The sequence below is a fragment of the Nomascus leucogenys genome, chromosome 2 (assembly GCF_006542625.1).
Source record: "Nomascus leucogenys isolate Asia chromosome 2, Asia_NLE_v1, whole genome shotgun sequence".
NCBI classification, from domain to species: domain Eukaryota; kingdom Metazoa; phylum Chordata; class Mammalia; order Primates; family Hylobatidae; genus Nomascus; species Nomascus leucogenys.
The window spans coordinates 47,603,209-47,617,381 of record NC_044382.1 but is presented as its reverse complement, the minus strand read 5'-3'; the positions used below and the strand labels follow the sequence as shown (position 1 = coordinate 47,617,381).

The following is a 14,173-nucleotide window of genomic DNA, read 5'->3' as shown; positions in this document are numbered from 1 at the left end:
ACTGTGTATTTTATATATATTAATTTTTGTAGGGATGTGGTCTTGCTATGTTGCCTAGGCTGGTCGTGAACTCTTGGCCTCAAGCAATCCTCTTGCCTCAACCTCCCAAAGTGCTGGGATTACAGGCGTAAGCCACTGCACCTGGCTTTTTTTTAAGACAGAGTCTCGCTGTGTCATCCAGCTGGAATGCAGTGGTGTGATCACCGATCACTTCAGCCTTGACTTCCCTGGTTCAGGCAATCCTCCCACCTTAGCCGTTCTAGTAGCTGGGACTACTGGCGTGCACTACCATGCCTGGCTAATTTTTGTATTTTTTTTTCTTTGGTAGAGACAGGGTCTCACTATGTTGCCCAAGCTGGTCTCAAACTCCTGGGCTCAAGTGATGCACTAGCCTCTGCCTCCCAAAGTTCTGGGATTACAGGCATAATCACTGTGCCTGGCTGTCAACTCTGTGTTTTGGAGGTTGGAAGCTTTAGGTTTTCCGTTACTCTTATGATCCCTGACAGTCCCTTGATTGAGAAGGGGGAGGGTGTAATAGTCCCGATTGAAAAGGGGAAGGGTGTAGGCCCTGGCAGTTATCTAGTTTATGCAGAAGTGCCCTTTGGTACTGTCTGATAAGCAACATCTCTACAATCTTATGTATGAGTTAGTTAAAATTCATAGTTGTTTCTAATATTAAATTTAGTTGGCACCTTCATGTAATTAGAGGAAAATATAAAAGCTGCAATAGAAAAGTTTAGCCAGTAATAGACATTTATTTAACAATACAACAAATAGTATTCAGATCTGAATTTCAATTCAGAAGCACTAAATTAATTTTTATCACTTTTAAGGGTTTTCTATCCTATGTCTTCTCCCCAATTCAATTGTCCCCATATTTGAAAAATATCAAAATGTTCACAGAAAAGTTCTCCAAACTTTGAAGCTAGGTAAACACTGCCTGTTTATTTGGAACCAAAATTAGGAATATCCAAATCTGCTCAACCTATTGGTAGAATAACAAGGGATTTAGGCCCAAAGATGACTTTGTGGATCACTGGAGTGGGTACTAGATATAAATAAGTAAATATAAGTCTTACCTGCTTCCTCTCCCAACATCTGATAGGCACGAGCTTCCCTTCTCCAGACTTCCCATTTTGTAGTGAAGATCTGGAAGAGCTCCTGGCATAAAGAATGTGTGTGCGTGTGTACATACCAGAGAGGGGAAGCACAGCTGCTGTAGGAAGGAGACAGAAAGGAGAGATCCTGATGACTTCTCTGTCTCTTGGTTTGAGCTAAACAGTGATTTTTGTAATGATGAACCTGCAGTGAGGGCAGATGGATTTTCGCACAAAAAAATCCCAGAGGAATTTATTTTCAGGGTTAGTCTCAGCTGTTTACCATTTCCAGAAATTGTAGTTACATAACCCTTGGCATACATAATGCACACTGCCTTGAACTGGGGGAGAACATCAATATGTGACCTTTGAAACAAAGTATAAAATGTTAATGGCACTACGTGATTTGAAAAAAATCAACTGGTTGTAACTACTGAATTGGATCTTAAATCATGGGAACCATTAAAGGTAGTTACATCATAAATTAGCCCCTGAAACTTTTGGACGGATGGGTTTTTTTTTTAATGTTTTCCCTTTTGAAAGAGGAACTACTGTTGCCAGAATGAAGAAGTAAATAGCAATGCTTTTGCCCACTATCCCTTTAGTTAAACAATTATTCACCACTGTTGTTCCTCAGCATGAGCTTAAACTTCAGTTCTGGAACAAGATCTTTCCTTTTTGTGTAGTCACTCAATAAAGAGCTTCTACTCATGAAATCCGGAAAAGGTAATGTCAGGCGTGGTGGCTCACACCTGTAATACCAGCATTTTGGGAGGCTGAAGTGGGTGGATGGCTCAGGAGTTCGAGACCAGCTTGCACAATATGGTGAAGCCCCATCTCTACAAAAAAATGCAAAAAATAGCCAAGCGTAGGGTGGCCCTCACTTGTGGTCCCAGCTACTGGGAGGCTGAGGTGGGAGGATCACCTGAGCCCATGGAGGTTGAACCTGCAGTGAGCTATGATTGTGCCCATACTGTACCCCAGCCTGAGCAAAAAAGCAAGACCCTGTCTCAAAAATAAAAAAACATAAAAGCCTTTTTAGAAACACTTTTTTTTTTCTTGAGATGGAGTCTCCCTCTGTCACCTGGACTGCAGTGCAGTGGCGCGATATCTCCGCTCACTGCCAACCTCCACCTCCCAGGTTCAAGTGATTCTCCTGCCTCAGCCTCCTGAGTAGCTGGGCCTACAGGCTCGCGCCCCCATGCCACCTAATTTTTGTATTTTTAGTAGAGATGGAGTTTTGCCATGTTGGCCAGGCTGGGTTTGAACTCCTGACCTCAGGTGATCTGCCTGTCTTCGCCTCCCAAAGTGCTGAATTACAGGCATGAGCCACTGCACCCAGCCAGAAACACTTGTTCTAAACCACATTTTTTTCTTATCACTGCTTGCCTGCCCTTGGTAAAATTTGCTTCTGTCTCCACGTTGGTGCCTATTGCTTACATACCTGTTTTCTTGTTGGGAGAAATTACCCAGTAAGCACTGAAATGGGAATCCAACTACTTTGAGTACCTTTCCTGAAAATAATTTCAAGGTGGAAGGACAATCCAGGAGGTGGATGACCTAAGAGTTTTCTCCCCGCTTAAACTAGACTCACAGTGACAAATCGTTTTTAATGCATTAAAATGAGGCCAAGAAATGAAGATTACTGGAGACTGGAATTTTGGTATATACAAAGCTAACTCGTGAAGGGAGAAAGTAGGTCAGAAAGGGGTCGGAACCTGCAAGAGCCAAATTTGGTCCTGGCATTAAAATATCTCCAAATGGATACATATCTCAGATGGGGGACACAGACTGCCCTGTTAAATCTAAAAGTCTCGTACTAAGCCTGCAATTATTCTAGACATACAGTTAGTCTGAATGAGGCAAACTGAAGCAATGGATAATAGAGACAAAGGGTCCCGCTTTGTCACCCAGGCTGGAGTGCAGTGGCACGATCTCGGCTCACTGCAACCTCCGCCTCCCGGGTTCAAGCGATTCTCCTGCCTCCACCTCCCAAGTGGCTGGGATTACAGGCGAGCGCCACCCTGCCCAGCTCATTTTTTTGCATTTTTGGTATAGACACGGTTTCGCTATGTTGGTCAGGCTGGTCTCGAACTCCTGGCCTCAAGTAATCTGCCTGCCTTGGCTTCCTAAAGTACTGGAATTACAGTTCTTCAAAAGTGAAGAAATTACTCTTTTTTGCTGTCAAATTCCTTATAAGTTGCTTGAAGATTCAACACCCTATGTACCAGGGAAGCCCTAAAAATCTGCAAGTCTAGAAGCCTTCCTAGGAAAATTTAGGAGGAATCAACAGAGTACTTTCCGAGAAACCGATTGGATCTTCAATTTAGAATTTTGGAATTATAATGGCTACTATGAATCCCCACTATACGTTAGGCACTTTTTATGCACTAAATCTTCATCATAACAACTTGGCAGATTTTAATCTCTTTCTCACAGCTTAAGAACGAAAGGCTTAGATCAAGTAACTTGCACAGGGGTATAGATCTAAAGAAGGGCAGAGGGGAGATCTGGAATCAGGCTGGCTGACCCCAAATTTGGCCCATTGGCCACAAAACTACTATCACTGCGAGAACGAAAAGAAAAAAAAAAAAACAGAAAGAAAAGACGTTAACTTTTAAAAGGTTTTTCTGAATCAGCCTTGTAAATAAATCATAAACCGGGTCACAGGCCATATTACTGCTTGAAGCAGAGCACCGAATTCTGATAATTTTGCTCCAGGAGGAGGCAAGGGAATTAAAACATGGCTGGGAGGTGAGCGGACGTTTTGTACGAGGTTGTGTTGAATTTGCTTAAGAAGGTCGCACGCATCTCTGATAAGGAACAGAAAAGGCCTTGCCAAGGTGAGCATTCTCAACAGTTCGTTCAACGGCTTGGCAAGTGAGGGAAGTTACAAGAGCCAACCTGGGCGGAGGGCAGCGTCCTGTCACAATTGACAGGTGCCGGCGCCACCTGCTTCTTCCTCCCGCGGGTTTCTTTGAGGGCGGGGAAAGCAGCAAATACCCCTCCTTGCGCTCTAGTCCTCCAAGGCTAGGGCAGCGGGCAGTGGAGGCCCCGAGCCCTGCGGTGGTGCCAGGTTCCGCCACGCGGGCCGCGGCCGGGATGCGGCTCGGCGGCCCCGGGGCCACTCGGCGCCCGCAGCTACTTAGGTCCAGCCGGGCTGCGGGAAGGGCGGAGCTGGCGAGCCGCCGGAGGGGCGGAGCCGGCGGGCCGCGGGGGGGCGGGGCCACCGGCTGCTCGCGCGCGCCGCCGAGGTTCCGCACGCCGTCGCAGGGGCCGGGCGTCTCTGTGCAGCCTGGGTCGCCGATGGGGGAGGTGGAGCCGGGGCCCGCGGGCCCGCTGGAGCCCCCGGAGCCGCCCGAAGCGCCCGCGAGCCGCCGGCCGGGAGGGATCCGGGTCCTGAAGGTGAGGGGGCGGATGGACGAGCGAGCGGGCAAGTGGGCAAGCGGACTAGGGAGGGAAAGAGGGAGGCTAGAGGCCGCTGCCGCCCCCGCCCCCGCCCCCGCCCCCGCCCCGCGCAGTGGCTGAGGCAGCCGGCGACCCCCGCCCGGCGTCAGTCAGTCGGCCGCCCCACACCCAGCTGGGGACGCCGAGGCCTCAGCGCCGCGCCCGCGTCCAGGCCTCGGCGCCTCGGTCCCCCGCTGCTGCCCATCCCTGGCCGCGCGCCGCCCGCCTCGCAGGCCCACGCCTTCGGGCTGCCGGTAGCCGCCGCCCACCCGGACCCTTAGCGGCCCCTGCTTGCCTCACCGCGCTCGGGGCCCGGAGGCCGGCTCCGGAGGGCTTGGAGGGCCGCCGGCTCTTGGCACAGGAGCGGGGCTGGAAGTACGCAGGGCTTTCTCCCCTTCCGGACACCTGAAGACATCACCTCAGCGGGAGGATGGCGGCGGCGATTGACCGGCGCCGCGGAGGGCTCGGGGCCAGGCAGGGTGGAGCCGGCTCCTCTGCCCTCGGGGCTCGCTACCCGAGGTGCCGGCCGGGAAGGACAACCCGCCTCGCTTGGAGAATCCCCGCTGGAGCTGCGTCGCGGGGACTCGCTGGGCGTGTTGCGGAAGGGAGGAGGGGCCGGGCCGAAAGGGGCATTCCTGCTCGCCGGAGCGGGGCCGACTGCCGAGGGAGACGGAATGGGGGAGCCGTTATGCAACAGGCAGCTAGCGGGGCTTCTTGGCAGGAATTGGGGGAGTGGGAGGATATGAAAACAGATGCAGGCAAGAGGGGAGTGGAACCTTGAAGGTGATGACAAGTGAGTTTACGAAGGAATGCACAAGGTGGGGTGGTGATAGTGGGGAGGAGAAGATGGTTAAGGGGAGGGGTTGTGGGAGGCTGACTGGGTGGAGTTTTTTTACTAGCATTTGGAAGAGTTGCAGAGAAATTTTTCTGTAGGTCAAATACGTAAACTAGGTGTCCTTCCCCAGGTGGAATGGAATTCCTTCTAGAGTTCTACATGAGGAATTCAGGATATGAAACTTGCCCAGTAGAAGGATAGAAAGGAAAGAAAATTTAGATTTGATGTGTTTCAAAAATACATTGCAAAACAAAACGTATGATGTTAAAAATACTTTAAGTAGTATTTTATTGGGATTGAGGTTCAGCAGTATTTACATGTTATGAAGGTTAGTACGATGTCACAAAGATGGGAACACGGAAAAACAATAATAGAACCCAGTGAATCCATGGAACAGCATAAACTAGAACTCTGTAAAATATAAAACATTTTTTGTGCTACTGCCTCTCAATTTTTTTTCTTTTTATTTATTTATTTTTTTGAGACAGGGTCTTACTCTGTCACCCAAGCGGGAGTGCAGTGACTCGATCTCTGCAACCTCTGCCTCCAGGGTTCAAGCGATTCTCCTGCCTCAGCCTCTTGAGTAGCTGGGATTACGGGCGCCCGCCACCACACCCCACTGATTTTTTGTATTTTTAGTAGAGACAGCGTTTCGCTATGTTTCCCAGGCTGGTCTTGAACTCCTGATCTCCAGTGATCCGCCCGCCTTGGCCTCCCGAAGTGCTGGGATTACAGGCATGAGCCACCGCGCCCGGCCTCATACAGTTTTGTTAAGTAGCTGAGTGGTTGAATTTTGTGCCAAATGATGCTGGAAAAGAAGTATTACAGTAGAAGACTCTGAATTGGGAAGAGTCATCTCCCACTCATTTTTCTCCGAAGACCCTTGAGAAACTTCATTCTTTTTTGTAACTCTTTTTTACCTAATACCAAATCATGAACATTATTGTCAAATAATACAGATACTCGTCAAAAGGCTAATATAACTAAGCCCGTCTAACTTAGCCATACTAGATCCAGTTCCATCTATCCTGGGATACTGGAAAATTTCCTTCAAAATGTGCCCCCAGATTTATTTAGCGAATTGCTGGACCATAGGTTTGTAAATTTTCCAGGTGTTTCCTACAATTTGGGGTTTATGTTTTTTTTAGTAATGATTAACTGTTTTTTACTCAGCTTATAGAAGATACGAAGTTACAACTAATGTCGGTGTGTGTCATGAGATTCATTTTTTTTTTTCAAGAATAGTTTTGGGTGTTTAGCAAAGTATATATAAACAATTAATGCCAAAAAAAATTTAAAAAGATTTGTTTTAGAGACATAGCCTCATTGTGTAGCCCACGCTGGAGTGCAGTGGCATGATCTCGGCTCACTGCAGTCTCCACCTCCTGTGTTGAAGCGATTCTCCTGCCTCAGCCTCCAGAGTAGCTGGGATTACAGGCATGCGTGCCACCACGCCCGGGTAATTCTTTTGTATTTTTAATAGAGACGGGGTTTCACCATGTTGGCCAGGCTGGTCTCGAGCTCCTGACCTCAGGTGATCCCGCCCGCCTCAGCCTCCCAAAGTGCTGGGATTACAAGCATGAGCCACTGCGCCCGGCTAGAAAGATCTTTCAATCTTAAATACGCTCTTTGTATACTTGTTTGATGTAAGAGGTGATTGTAATTGTGTTCCCTTTTAAATAAATTTGTGATAACAATTCTATAAGAGTAAGGGGAAAATAGTTTTCTCAACCTAGCAATTCTAGTAGAATGGTGATTCTAAAAGTTGAAAGCACCTCAGGGGACAGTGTCATCTGCAGTCCTGGCTCATAGGAAGGTTTTTCCAGCAGTTAACTGATGTGTTAAGCAGTGGAGCAAGACATTCTTGAGAAGAAGGAAGCACTAGGCAATTCAGCAGTGGCCAATAATAGCTAAACAGTCCATCTAGATTGTTACTGTAAGCCTTTGCTTTGCTTGATATCCAGGCCTTTTAAGTGCCCATCGGTCAGGTTTAAGAGAATGATATATACGGAAGTTGTAACTTAGCAGTTTATCTTCTTAGGGTGGAATATACCATGTAGACAGGAGATAGATCCTTTGAGGTAAATGATGATCAACAGCGTATATATTTTGTTGTTGTTTTAATCTATTTCATTTTAATTTTTTTAGAGATGCGGTTTCACTATGTTGTCCAGGCTGGTCTTGAACCCCTGGCCTCAAGTAATCCTCCCTCCTTGGCCTCCTGAAGTGCTGGGATTACAGGCATTTTTTTTTTTTTTTTTTTTTTTTTTTTGAGATAGAGTCTTGTACTGTCACCCAGGCTGGATTGCAGTGGCATGATCTTGGCTCACTGTAGCCTCCGCCTCCCAGGTTCAGGTGATTTCCTTGCCTCAGCCTGCCAAGTATTTGGGATTTCAGGCGCACACCACCACGCCCAGCTAATGTTTTTGTATTTTTAGTAGAGACGGGGTTTCCGTATGTTGGCCAGGCTAGTCTCGAACTCCTGACCTCGTGACCCGCCTGCCTCGGCCTCCCAAAGTGCTGGGATTACAGGCGTGAGCCACTGCACCCGGCCACATATATGTTTTGATAATGTAAAGTTCCTTAAGGAATTTATAATCTAAGGTAAATATATATGCACTAAAAATGACTTTTAAAAATCCTCACAGAAGAAAAGTCAGGCCTGGTGTGGTGGCTCATGCTTGTAATCCCAGCACTTTGGGAGGCCGAAGCAGGAGGATTGCTTGAGTCCAGAAATTCAAGACCAGCCTGGGCAACATAGCAAGACTCCATCTCTTAAAAACATAACAAAAAATTAGCTGGATGTGGTGGCATGTGCCTGTAGTACCAGCTACTCTGGAGGCTAAGGCTTTAGGATCACTTGAGGTCAGGAGTTCGAAGCTGCAGTGGGCTGTGATCACGCCACTGTAGTCCAGGCTGGGTGACAGAGTGAGACCTTGTCTCAAAACAAACAAACAAAACTTCCTGGGGTCTTCTTGACTTTTCTAAGATTTAGAAGGTCAGTGAACTATTATTTGACCTTAGAAAGTTTTTCTGAAGAAGACTTTTTTGTTGGTTGTGTGAAACAGTGTCTGTTTATTTTTTCTCCACTGAGTACAGAATGCAGAGCTTTGTATAAATATTGCTGTACTATATGGAATACTGTTTTCAGATGGTCCAGTTAATCTTTCCCAAAGATTAAAAAATGAAGAATATTTAAAATGTAACAGTTTACCTACTAAATATTTAACTATTAGCAGTATTTGACTATTCAGTAGTTAAAATTATTTAGTAGTACAAATATGATGGTCCCTATGTTTATGCAGTAAGCACTTGAAAGCCCTTTCATTCTGAGATGTTCAGCTTTGAGAAAATGCATTTGATGAGAAAACTAGTTCTCACTTGTAGCAGGGATTTATCCTACTTCTCTAAAGTTAGAATCAATAATCCTCATGTTTTTGAATAGCAATGCCTAAATCCCCAAGATCTGCAAAATGATCAGTTTTCCTGAGTTCTAAATTTAAACAATAAAGCCATTCTTACTCTTGTTTTTCTTTCTTCCCACATAGAAATACCTGCTAACTTTTCATTCCTCTTTCTCTGACATCTTTAGAAATGTATTACCCTCAAATATTTAATCTTAGTAATTATAAAAATAGTGTTTGCTGTATTTATAGGTATTTCTATTTTCCAATGAGGAATACTACTGAAAGTATTTTATTTACTCACATTCACTTTGCAGCTACTGCAAAGATGTAGGGTTCTCCATAGAAATGGGGATTTTTTTCCCCCCAAGTTTGTTCAGCTTCCTGTCAGAGCTAATTGGACTAAGGTACAGATTGGGAATAGGTTTCTGTGATGTCAGCTGAGTTCTACAAACACTAATGTGTCACCCAGGTGTTAACATGCTAGAAGTGGAGAAGAGGAAGAAATATCAAATAAATAAATAAAACCCATCATCATCGATGTAGTGTTAGAGATGTACTCAAGGTGAAGAAGTTCTTAATTCTGTCTAGATAATTCATTCTGTCTAGTAAAAATGTCTGCTGGTCATTAATTCTGTCTAGGGAGAATGATAGGAGATATGGAAGGCTCCATAGAGAAGGTGATGCCTGAGTAGGATTTTGAAGAATAACTTGTCATATGGATGAGGTGGAGAAGGACGTTTCAGACAAGCCACAGAATTGTGGTGTACTTGGTGTGTTTGGACAGCTGCAAGTAGTTGGAGGTGATTGAAACATGTAGTAAAGGGCAGTAGTAGGAAATGAAGCTGGAGAGGTGCGGCTGTGGAAATGTCAGCGGAAATTTCTTTTTTATCAAAAAGAACAGAAATAGCCCATCATAAAAATAGAGCAGGCAAATGCCGATCTTTAGAAACTTGTTATATTATCTGTAGAAATTGTTTTTGCTTTGAGATAACTTCGCAATATATGAATTTCACATACCTAAATTATCAAATGCGACATTAATTTTTTTGAAACAGGGCAGGAATAGAAAGTATATTTGTGCAGTATTGTGTTGATACTACACTTGGCTTATTTGGGATGTAAAGCAAAGGGTTAGGACCCTAGAGAAACACACATTTTCATAAGGAGACGTGCAAAAATGTTTATTGCTGGATTGTTTCTAGCAGTGAAAAATTGGAAGCAAACTAAATGCTGTAAACAGGAGAGTGGATAAAGTTTGATGTATTTGTATAAGGGAATATTCAAATGAATGAACTGGGTATATTAACACAGTTGTATCTCTAAAGCAATATTGAACTAAATAAAATTACAGGGTGAAACATAAGTATTGTTAAGGATTAGATGACGTTTAAATTAGATAAGACAATACTGTGTATGGTTTATAGATAAAAGTTTTTTTGTTTGTTTGTTTGTTTTTTTTTTGAGACAGATTCTTACTCTGTTGCCCAGACTGGAATGCAGTGGCACAATCTTGGCTCACTGCAACCTCTGCCTCCTGGGTTCAAGTGATTCTCCTACCTCAGCCTCCCAAGTAGCTGGGATTACAGGCACGTGCCACCACACTTGGCTAATTTTTTTTTTTTTTTTTTGCGTATTTAGTAGAGACGGGGCCTCACCATGTTGGCCAAGCTGGTCTCGAATTCCTGACCTCAAATGATCCACTCACCTGGGCCTCCTAAAGTGCTGGGATTATAGATGTGAGCCACCTTGCCCAGCCTAAAGTTTCTTTTTTTTTGAGATGGAGTCTTGCTCTGTCACCCAGGCTGGAGTGCAATGGCGTGATCTTGGCTCACTGAAACCTCTGCCTCCCAGGTTCAAGCAATCTTCCTACCTCAGCCTCCCAGGTAGCTAGGATTACAGGCGTGTGCCACCACAGCTGGCTAGTTTTTTTGCATTTTTTAGTAGAGATAGGGTTTCACCATGCTGGCCAGGCTGGTCTCGAATTCCTGACCTCAGGTGATCCACCCACCTTGGCCTCCCAAAGTGCTGGGATTACAGATGTGAGCCACTGTGCCCAGGCAAAATACTAAAATTTCTATTTTTGAGAGACAAGGTCTTGCTCTGTCACCCAGATAGGATTGCAGTGGACAGTCAAGGCTCACTGCAACCTCAATCTCCCAGGCTCAATCTGTCCTCCACCTCAAACTCCCAAGTAGCTGGGACTACAGGCATGTGCCACCATGCCTGGCTAATATAAAAAAAAAATTTGTAGAGATGGGATGTTGCCATCTTACCTAAGCTAGTCTTGAACTCCTGGCCTCAAGCAATCCTGTCACCTTGGCCTCCCAAAGTGCTGGGATTACAGGCCTGAGCCACTGCACCCACTGTTTTGTTATTCTTGACACGTTTCTGAAAACACAAGAAAAAGAGAGGGTCAAAGAAGATGATGGATGGAAACACAGCAGTAAAGAAAATTAAGTTATCTGAGTTATTACGAATGAGCATGACAGATGTGAAGTGCTCCACAAAAGGAGGGGATACTTGAGCAGAGTGTTGGGGAATATAAAGTAGAGAGAGGTGGGGTGAGGACTGAAATGTCTAATGCAGTCAGATGTTCTAGCTAACAATTTCTTTCTCTTGATATTTTTTAGAGAAATATGAAACGCAATGGAAGCAGAAATTGTTTGAATAGGAGAAGTAGGTTTGGTTCTCGAGAAAGAGACTGGCTAAGAGAAGATGTAAAGAGAGGCTGTGTTTACCTTTATGGAGCAGACACTACCACTGCCACTACAACCACCACCACCTCCTCTTCCTCTTCCTCCTCCTCCTCTTCCTCTGACTTACATCTGGTCCTTTGCACTGTAGAGACACCAGCATCAGAAATATGTGCTGGAGAGGGAAGAGAAAGTCTTTATTTACAGCTTCATGGAGACCTGGTCAGGTGAGGTCTCAGTTTTACCACTCTAATTCTACTGTAATATAAATAATATGTGTTTCTGCTTAGAACTGGACTTTAGGATTTTAATTCTGCTGGAACCGATGTTGATTACGGACTCACTGGGCTTCAAGATTTGTCCATGGAAGCCTGACTTTATGAATCTTGAATTTAAAAACTATTGACCAAGGAAAATTTTAGAGTTCTTTGATTTGGAATACGCCATAGGTCAGATATCTAAATTTAAAAATAAGTATTGTAAAAGTTAAACTTTTTTGGCTGAGCGCAGTGGCTTATGCCTGTAATCCCAGCACTTGGGGAGGCTCAGGTAGGTGTATCACTTGAGGTCAGGAGTTCGAGACCAGCCTGGTCAACATGGCGAAACCCTGCCACTACTAAAAATATAAAAATTAGCCAGGCATGGTGGTACGCACCTGTAATCCCTGCTAGTCAGGAGGCTGAGACATGAGAATCTATTGAACCTGGGAGACCGAGGTTGCGGTGAGCCGAGATCATGCCACTGCACTCCAGCCTGGGTGACAGCAAGACTCCATCTCAAAAAAAAGAAAAGATATCCTTTTTTTTTTGAAAAGTGTAAATAGAATGAAATTTTAAAAAGGGTATAGAGTGAGAAGTACTTTTCTGTCCCCCATTCCCCAACTACCCAGGCCTGTTCTTGATAGTTATTACCAGCTTCTCATGCACGCTAGGGATATTCTGTTTAATTATAAGCATATATGTGCCCATGCATGAGTATGTGTCTCTACATATATTATAAATTTTAAAACTCGTAGTGCTGTATGCAACACATTATTGACAATCTCTTTTAGAGATCTTTCCATGTTAATATTTATATAGTTGTCATTCATTTAATGGCTGCAATAGTGTTCAATTTTGAGTCTACTATAATTTTAGCCAGTCTTCTATTAATGGACATTCAAGTTGTTAGCAGTTTTTTGCTACTACAAGAAGTGCTGCAGTGAGTATCCATGTACCTGTGGTATCTCTCGTATCTGAGAGTCTGTATGATAAACTCCTAGAAGTGGAACTGCTGGGTCAAAGGATATCAGTATTTTTAATTTTCATAGTTACTGTCAAATTCTTCTTCATAGAGGTTATATTTCCATAAGAAATATGAAAGTATATCTATTTTCCCCTTTCTCAAAAACATGTTATTATTAAATTTTATGTATAAATAGAGACACATACACATGCATGAGCTCAGACTTGCTCGTAAATAGAAATGATTGTTAAAAGTTTTAAAATTAGAGAATCATAAAGTCAGCATTCCAACGACAAATCTTTGTCTAGGCCAAGTGACTTAGATTTCTGCAAATGTGAGAGGAATTTTGTTGTCTTGTTATTTTAATTTTCGTTTCTCTTAATGAGCATATTTTCATGGGTTTAAAAGCGATTTGTGTCTTGAAAAATTTTTATATAAATGTGAAGAAAATATTTTTATAATAGTCTTATACTATGCATGTGAACTCTTAGATTCAGCTTTTTAAAGAAAATCACTGTTAGTTCTTTGAATTAGATGTCAAATAAGAGCTCTTTAAATGCCTGACCATGATTTTTCTCTCCTCCCCATTTCCTATCATTAAAAAAGTGTCTTGAAACAGAATTCAAAGCTGTGGATTTAATACTGTTGAAAGTGAAAAGGAAGCTCCCACTTACACCTTAAAAGTGTGGTAATAATAGTAACACTTTTAGCTGAGTTAAAATTTGATGTCATTTTTAAAATCTAAACTGAGATCTACTGTGTGTTCCTTTTAAGATTTGGACTAATTCCTGAAAAAGTAGATTAGCATTTGAATGTTTTCCTTGTTCACCAGTTAACTACATTTGCTAAATCCATTTGTAAAACGAAAGGATCAGACTGGGTGATCCTTAGGCTTTTCTAAGTCTTAACACTGATTCTGATCTAATTTTATCAGGCGGAAAGCCTTGACCTAGATTATATCTGGTAGTGATTGATTAACTTAAGTATATGATGTATTCATTTGTATAGTAATGTTTATGTATACAAAGATATTAGAAATATGAAGAAAACCCCACTGGAATTGGCTTGCTACTAGTAGTTGTGTAATTAGTTAAGAATCCGAATGTGATAGTTTATTTACTTATGTGTTTATTTACTTATGTGCCCTGTAGCCTTCATCATTTATAATGAAATAGCCCTTTGAAGGTATAATTGATTAGAAAATAATGAAAGCACTATTGAACTGTGGTTTCAAAGAATGAATATATTTTCATTGCTGGAGTAGGAGCTCAATAACTTTTATCCAGCTAAGGATGATGATGATGGTAGATTTCAGCTAACATTAAGTGCTTTCATGTGTTAGTATGCTTAGTGCTTTATGCACATTTTCTCATTAAATCCTCACAATAACTCCAAGGGAGGTAGTATCGTTGCTTTTAGATGAGGAAGATTGAGGACTTGAGATTCAGTAACCTGCTCAAGGTCAGGCAG

The 14,173-nt window shown here is 43.4% G+C and overlaps 1 protein-coding gene across 2 annotated transcripts in view; it reads left to right on the top strand.

Moving 5' to 3' along the window:
• The first annotated feature begins 4,326 nt into the window (after positions 1-4,326).
• PHLPP2 (PH domain and leucine rich repeat protein phosphatase 2) overlaps positions 4,327-14,173 on the top strand; it is a 75,614-nt gene continuing 65,767 nt past the window's right edge. For both annotated transcript variants that reach the window (XM_030829660.1, XM_030829656.1), the window contains exons 1-2: positions 4,327-4,502; positions 11,417-11,706. In XM_030829660.1, the coding sequence (XP_030685520.1) occupies positions 4,404-4,502; positions 11,417-11,706 (389 nt within the window). In that variant the 5' untranslated portion in view covers positions 4,327-4,403. The remainder of the gene's footprint in view (positions 4,503-11,416; positions 11,707-14,173) is intronic.